General features: G+C 41.4%; 1 protein-coding gene across 1 annotated transcript; it reads left to right on the top strand.

Annotated features, from left to right (window-relative positions):
* The first annotated feature begins 2773 nt into the window (after positions 1-2773).
* On the top strand, positions 2774-3763 carry LOC134612166 (putative tyrosine carboxypeptidase MATCAP2). Its single transcript, XM_063456523.1, has one exon. The coding sequence runs from the start codon at positions 2774-2776 to the stop codon at positions 3761-3763; it is 990 nt and encodes a 329-aa protein (XP_063312593.1).
* The last annotated feature ends 4640 nt before the right edge of the window (positions 3764-8403 follow it).

Below are 8403 nucleotides of genomic sequence, written 5' to 3'. Positions count from 1 at the left end.
GTATGGGTCTGTCTGTGTATGTGTATGGGTCTGTCTGTGTATGTGTATGGGTCAGTCTGTGGGTTTGTATGGGTCAGTCACTGTAAGTGCTTGTGCTCCAAGAGACAGAACTCTAATCTCGTGACCCCCCCTGTACCCGATGGATAGGCAGCCTTCTCAACCACCATCGATCTGATTGTGACACCCCCTCCCTGCAAGGTAAGATGAGGGAAAGGGGAATACAGTATTCTTTTTTTTTATTCTTTTTTAAACAATTATTAAAGTAAAAATTTTAAAGTTGTTCACTGTCCCACTCTCTACACCCCCTGAACACAGTACACCCTCACGACAGTGAACCCCCCCCACATACAGTACACTCCCACCAACACAGAGTACACCTTTGCATACACACACAGTGCACACCTCACACATCATCTCTTCACCCACATACCTTTATCCCCACAAACACATGCATACATACATACATGCTTTACCCCATTACACACCATATCTCATATATATATATATATATATATATATATATATATATATGTATATATATATATATATATATATATATATATATATTAATTATAGGCACCCAGACAACTTCACCACTTCATCTCAATGAAGTGGTCTGGGTGCCAGGTCACTCTAGTGTTAACCCTGCAGCTGTAAACATAGCAGTTGGGGGAGCCCGGCGCTGGAGAAAGGTAAGTGTTTCTAACCCCTTCAGCCCAGCGGGAGTGGGACCCTGAGGGTGGAGGGGACCTAAAGACCCTATAGTGCCAGGAAAACGAGTTTGTTTTCCTGGCACTATAGTGGTCCTTTAAAAAAAAAATATATATATATATATATATATAACTACAACTCCTTAATAAGCACACAGTGCAACACCAATACACGCGGCTTAGCAAAGGGCTGCCAAATGCCAGGTGCCAGGGTGAAATGTCTAGTCGTCATGGCGACCTGGCGCCTGGAATTTGTCGAGCCCTCTGTGTGTGTATGTATGTGCCCCCCTTATTTTGTCCCTGGCCCCTTATGTGCCCCCCCTAAGTTTGAATCCTGGAGACGCCACTGCATTCCAGCCTATCACAGCACAGTATGCAAATTCACAATTAAACCAACATAAAGATCTAAAGGAGATAGAAAGGGGCACAGTCATCTAAAGGGATAATGTAAGAAAATTTTATTTAGGATACCAATACAAACAGAATTCAAGTGAGAATTGAAAGTGAATTTTAAATTGAAGGCCAAAATAGCCTAACTGGAAACATGACTGCAGACCACTTACATACCCGTTGCCCCCCCCAATAACGACAAGACACCTGAGTATTGGATAAGGGCAACGGCCACAGCTTTATTATACCAACATATCAACTCAGCCAGCTTTATCACCACCTGTCGGCTGTTGGGGTGACTACCCAACAGACAGATATACCGGATAATTCCAAGAGTCCGTACAGTCTGCCTTCTGCCATCAGCCCTGGCAGCTGCGACTCCCCAAAGCCTTGTCTTGCATTACTTGCGCTGGCCAGGACCTCCGCCATAGCTGTGACAAAAAGAAAAGAGAAACAACAAACACCGCAAAACACAGAACCACATACATAATCATCCTACAGGGAGGGAGGGAGGGAAGGGAAAAACCTGTTCCAGCCTTCTTTCAGGAATGGTGAGTACCCTCCCCTAGCATACATACTTATACTGTCCCCCATATTGCCACAATTGTATCCCATCAGTCCACACCCCTTACTGTGTGGCAGCAGTCATGCCTCCCCTTCCTTACAGTCCAGGGGATCCCTTTATCTTACTCGAGCTACAATTCCATTTCAGTTACTATGGCCTAAAGTTTGAAATTCACTTTGAATTCTCACTTTAGTGAACAACCCTGGAATTTAAATTGAACTTTAAGGTTTAAAATCAAGTTATATTTGGTGCCTTTAAACCTGCAGTGATTGTCCTCCTCTGTGACATTCTATGACATCAGAGCTGCACCAGGACTCAGCTACTAGTGCTGTCACTGTGAAAGCTCTGGACCTAGTGTGCAGGAAATTGCTGCAGGTCTGCTGAGAGTTATTTCAGGTACCAGACACTAAAACTTGATATTGTACAGAAGAAGAAGGGTTTCCACTCCGAGCAATTCACGTTTTTTGTTAAGCGGAATTGATCAGGTAAAATAATGCAGCCTAACTTCCCACTGACAGCGCGTAGCATACGTCTGGCAACCAGACCTGTTAATACCAAAATTAACCTCTCGGTTCCTATCCCCAAAACAAGGAACCCCAGCATAAGCTCTTCGAGGACTATTTCAGTCAATGTAAGCCAGAAAGTGCTCACAAACAAACCCAAAATCGATTCTGAGAGGAAATACATCTTATCCAACTCAACTGAAGGTAAAGTGTTGCAGGCTTTCAAACTGCCACTTGCTGCCAAAATGAACCTTTCAGGTCCTACCTCCAACACAAAGGACTCTGAGAGACAGAAAGTGCTCACAAAAAGGACAAAAATCTATTCTGAGAAGAAACACAACTTACCCAGCTTGACTCAAGGTAAAATGTCGCTGATCTCTACACCACCACTTCCTGCCTATAAGGACCTTGTGAGTCCTAACTCCAGCAAAGGGAACACAAGCATTTTCAGCTCAAAGAAACCGTCGGTCAACAATAAACAGAAAGTGCTCACCAATACACCAAAACTTGATTCTGAGAGGGAACATTGTCAACCCAGCTTGACTGAAGATAAAGTGTTGCTGGTCCCAACACCTCCAGGGAAGAATTATTGTAATCCAAAATTAATGAAGCCTTTAAATTTGAAAAAAGAGAAGGATAAATTTTTCAAATCGAACTTTATGTATAACCCTCAGTTTCAATATAACAAAACTCCTCTGCCATCTGCCTCAGCCCAGCACAGCCATGCCTCCAACAGATTTCTTCAAGTGGCCATTAATATCATACAAAACACACTCAAGAAATATAACAATTATGAAAATTATGAACAAGCTACAGGAGGCAATCTTCTACCAGCAAAGCAGATCTATCAGGAAGTACGCAAATACATGGAGACTGAAGGGTGTCAAGGGGAGATTGCTGTTAATCTCACTGAAGATGTAATATCACAAGCCTCTATGGGAACTGTGAAAAGGCAACCAACGATGACAATAAATGTCTCTATGGCACGAGAAAAGTGGCTTCAAGGTACACTGAGACATGAGATTGGAACTCATTATTTTAGAACAGTCAACAACAGTAAACAGCCATGGCATAACAGCAAAGGTCGAGAAGAGTATGGTCTGGAACCAGCAAATCCAACCGAAGAAGGACTGGCAACCATCCACAGCCTTTTATATCATCCTGATCCCGATTTGTGCAGAGTTGCCCTCCTGTACTATACCATCTACAAAGCAAGCTCAATGTCATTCAGTGAACTATTTGAGCATTTGAAAATATTTGTCAGAGACCCAGAAGTCAGATGGTATTATTGTGTCCGAGCAAAGAGGGGCTTGACAGACACATCACAGCCAGGATGTTGTAATAAGGATCAGGTGTACCTTGAAGGTGTTCTACAAATCCTAAGACGCAGACATACCATAGATTTCAAGCTGCTAATGGCAATGGGAAAGGTTTCCTACGAGGATATAAACCGTCTAAAAAAGACTGCCGTGCTTAGTAAGCCGAGGATCCCTCAATTTCTCAAAGACAGAAACCAGTACATGATGCGTCTGGAAAAGATAATGCAAGTCAACGAACTAACAGACACTTTACTAAAAACGCTTGTCGATTGTTAAGACCATCGGGCAGATCTACATTGTGTAGCATAAAGTTTCCCAGGATACTGTCAAATTCCACCATCCTGCAAACCCTGGCCATCTACCACCAATCATCGAATCCCACCATCATGACTACTCGGTAAGAATATTTCCTACATCTACCTCTCTTTCTAATGGCATCTTTTCTTTTCTAATAGTTTCTTATATGTCTATTGTACTTTTTTTCTTTACCCTGCAACTTTTTTCTGTATTATATTTGGCCTGCATGGTATCTTACCCTTTTTTCCCATTTCTTTCAGCCTGCCATCAGGTTAGAACACTCCAATGCAAATAGGAAGTGGATATATGGAAATTCAGCCACATCCAGGTAAGCTTTCAGCTAAGTTTATATAGAGTTACAATCTCACAGATATCTTCCATAAAGAAAGCCTTAAAAACATGAAATACATATACATAGTGCAAACCAGTAAATCTGAGCAAATCACAAAGTAGCTCAGATAAGACCCTGGACACTGGTGCAGTGCAAATCTCTGGAGTGTCCGCGGTTTAAAGAGACAGTCTATTGATGACTTTTCTATTATAATTTTACTTACCGTGTCTTCTGTTCCTTTCTTTTTCTTTACCCTGCTGCTGTGTTTTTCCTTTATTGTACATTACTTTTATAGTTTCTTAGCAAATTATTTTTTATTTTTTCCAGTCTGCCATCAGGCTAGAACAAGCCAGGACAGAAGGAAGTGAACAACTGGAAATGTAACCACATCCAGGTATGCCATCAGTTAAGTGAATATAGAGTTACAATCTCACAGATATCTTAAATGTAGAAAACTTTAAAAACATGAAAAACACATATACAGAATGCAAACCAGTAAACTGTAGTATAAACGATAATTCCCTTACCCTTTCCTCATATGAACGCAAAACAAAGTGACTCAGATTAGACCTTGGATATTGGTACATTGCAAATCCGAATAGAAACAGATAATTTGGATGCAAGTTTTATCATATTGAAAGTAGTTTCACTGCAAATACAGATTTCTCACAGTTATTGTGTATTTCTAGCATCTCCCCAGTGAACTCCTTCCTAGTTCCGGTATCTCCGACGTCACCCATTACATTTTTGCTCCACCCATTGGAGCTCTCTCAGGTGTATCTATCCATCGTCAGAGATCCTTCTATATATAACCAGAAAACTGATATATTATATATGCACTCTTTCTGTTATACAGGTGCAAATAAGGACAGGAACCAGTACATGATGCATCTGGAGAGGAGAATGCAAACCAACAAATCTTTACTAAAAACGCTTGTCAATTAAGCTTTCACTGTTAGACCATCAGGCAGATTTACATAGTGTAGCATAAAGTTTCCCTGGATACTGTCACAATTCCACCATCCTGTAAAACCTGGCTGCAACAAGTCATCGAATCCCACCCTCATGACTACTCAGTGAGTATATTTCCTACATCTACCTCTCTTTCCAATGGGGGCTTTTCTTTTATAATGTTATTTACCGTGTCTACTGGCCTTTTTGTTTTTCTTTACCCTGCTGCTTTTTTTTACCCCTGTATTGTACTTGACTTTTATAGTATCTTTTTTTTTCTTCCAGTCTGACATCAGGTTAGAACACGCCAGAGTAGAAGGAAGTGGAAATCTGGAAATTCAGCCACATCCAGGTACGCCATCAGCTAATATATATATATATATATATATATATATATATATATATATATATATATATATATATAAAGCAAAGTGAAGATGGGAAGCACTCCAAGGACTTCTTTAAAATATAACCTTTATTCGATCCAAAATAAAACGGTCAACGTTTCAGCCCGATATACTCAGGCTTTCCTCAGGACACGTTATATATATATATATATATATATATGTTATATATATATATATATATATATATATATATATAGTTACAATCTCATACAGATCTTAAATGTAGAAAAAATTGAAACATGAAATACACATATACATAGTGCAAACCAGTAAACTAATATAAACAGAAATCCCCTTATCCTATCTCCATATGAACTCAACTTACAAAATGCCTCAATCTATTGATTATAAAGATGTATCAGTATGACAAAAAATGAGGTTCCTCCTTCTTAAAGACAATGCACTGTGACCCCCTAGAAATAACCCATTCTTTGACAGGTTACACAAAATTCTGGCCCGTATCAAACAACTTTCTGATACATTTTCCCCAAATTACATCCTAGAACAAAAGATACGCATAGATGAATTTCTGCCTAAAAAGCTATCTTCGATTGAATTTCATCAATGTATCCTATCAAGGTGCTCATCCTATGGGATTACATTTTACAAATTTAGCAAATCCACTATTGGTTACACCTGGGCATTTTGCATTTATTAAGGGAAATATAGTCGTCTTGACCCACCAGGATGCCTTGATTCTGTGGGCACAAATGGCTAGATTGTGTGGGATCTGCTTCTTCCCTTGATGAATAAAGACTATCATCTAGGCTAGGGATTGATAATTATTACTGTAGTATTTGAAACCCTAGCCTAGCATGTGGCACAGTACGTAAAACGCGCAGATGTTTCCCCCCAAACCATGAAAAGTGCTAGAAAAATCTAAGTGCTCTGTATAGTACAGCAAGTATCAGTGGCATTCTAAGGGGAAGGGGGGTGGGGGGGGGCGGCGGTCCGCCTCTGGTGCCACCAGATAAGGGGGCGCCATGACCCTAGTTCTGGGGGCTGGAGGGGGATGTGTGAGCCGCACAGCTCAAACACGCAGATGCCAGCAATTACCACCTGAACTGGTCGCACGGAATGAAAGTGGGGGAAGGCTAGTAAGTCAGGGGCGGTCCAAAACCAGCAGCGGGGGCGAGCTTAACACGCCCCTCACCCGCTGCTGTTACTTCTGCACATGGAGAAGCAGCAAGAAGGAATCCCTGCTTCTCCAACTAACTGGCTTCAGTGAAGGACTTCAGTTAATCCACTCCTCCTCCAGCTCACACTGTCTGTAAGTAAGAGTGTGTGTGTGTGTGTGTGTGTGTGTGTGACTGTCTGCCTGCGTGTGTGTGCGTAACTGTCTGCCTGTAACTGTGTGTGTGTGTGTGTGTGTGAGACTGCCTGCCTGCCTGACTGTAACTGTGTGTATGTGTGTCTGCCTGCCTGTAACTCTGTCTGTTTGTGTATGACTGCCTGTGGCTATATGTGTGTGTATGTGTGACAGTCTGCCTGCCTGTAAGTGTGTGTGTGTGTGTTTAACTGTCTGCCTGTAACTGTGTGTGTGTGTGTGTGTGTGTGTTTGTGTGTGTGTGTGTAACTGTCTGCCTGTAACTGTGTGTGTTTAACTGTCTGCCTGTAACTGTGTGTGTGTGTTTAACTGTCTGCCTGTAACTGTGTGTGTGTGTGTGTGTGTGTGTGTAACTGTCTGCCTGTAACAGTGTGTGTGTGTGTAACTGTCTGCCTGTAACCATGTGTGTGTGACTGCCTGTATCTGTCTGTAACTGTGCGTGTGTGACTGTAACTGTGTGTGTGTGTGTGTGTGTGTGTGTGACTGTCTACCTGTGACTGTGTGTTTGTGTGTGACTGTATATGTCACTGTCTGCCTGTAACTGTGTGTGTAACTGTCTGGCTACTACTTTGTGTGTCTGCTTGTAACTGACTGTGTGTATAACTGTCTGCCTGTAACTGTGTGTGTGACTGCCTGTGATTGTCTGCATGTGACTGTGTACGTTTGACTATCTGTCTGTAACGGTGTGACAGGGGTCTTCTATAAGGGGGGCTGAGCAGGGGATTTGTGGAAGGGTAGTGCAGGGGTTTTGTAGAAGGGGGCAGTGCAGGGGTTTGTAGAAGGGGGTCAGAACAGGGGATTTGTAGAAGGAGCTAATAGGGGTTTTGCAAAGTTTACAAATTTGTGCAATACATGAAAAAAAAAAACACAGAAAACATTTAAAAAATGTGCAGGTGTGTTATTTTTTTTACATTTTTTTTGGAGGCGGGATATGGGGATATATGGGGGAGTAGATTTGACTGATTGGTGTATACAGTCTTATTCGAAAGACTAAATCCTGGTATTAAAAAAATGGCAAAAATGTGCTGTATAAACCAGTAGCAGCCACAGGGAAGCCAAACCCTTTTCTTGGTTTTAAATTAAAGATTTTTTTCAAAATTGTATTTACTCAGCCCCCTAATCCTCCCACTTTTGCATTAGAAGATGTCCAGAGACTTTGTAGCAAGCACTTCCCCTCCCTCCCCCCCCAAAAAAACTGCAAAAAGTCACCCCAAATAAAGTATTGCGTATGCTACATTAAAGGACTTTGTCTCTAGCTATTAATGCCCTTCCTGCACATCTCTACATGGCCTTTGTATAACAGACTGTTTCAGAGTCTACCATACAGAGCTAACCTATTGAATTGAATGACTCTGTATGTGAATTTGGTTATTCTGGATTCCTGACCTTGGTTTCTACGGATAGAAGCCTATAACAACTTATTGGATTTTTTTTTTTCAACTTGAAAGTTTATTGAAGTTTTTTAAAGATGGGGGTGGGGGATACAGAAGGCAAGAGGAGAGTCAATGCTTTGTGCACAAGGTCAACGTACATTACACTTGTTTGAAAACACAGCATATTGATTCACATAGCTATGATACAGTACAGAAAAGTATTACTCGAG

The sequence above is a fragment of the Pelobates fuscus genome, chromosome 5 (assembly GCF_036172605.1).
Source record: "Pelobates fuscus isolate aPelFus1 chromosome 5, aPelFus1.pri, whole genome shotgun sequence".
Lineage (NCBI taxonomy): Eukaryota > Metazoa > Chordata > Amphibia > Anura > Pelobatidae > Pelobates > Pelobates fuscus.
The sequence above is the reverse complement of the archived record's forward strand: the minus strand, read 5'-3'. Positions and strand labels throughout refer to the sequence as shown.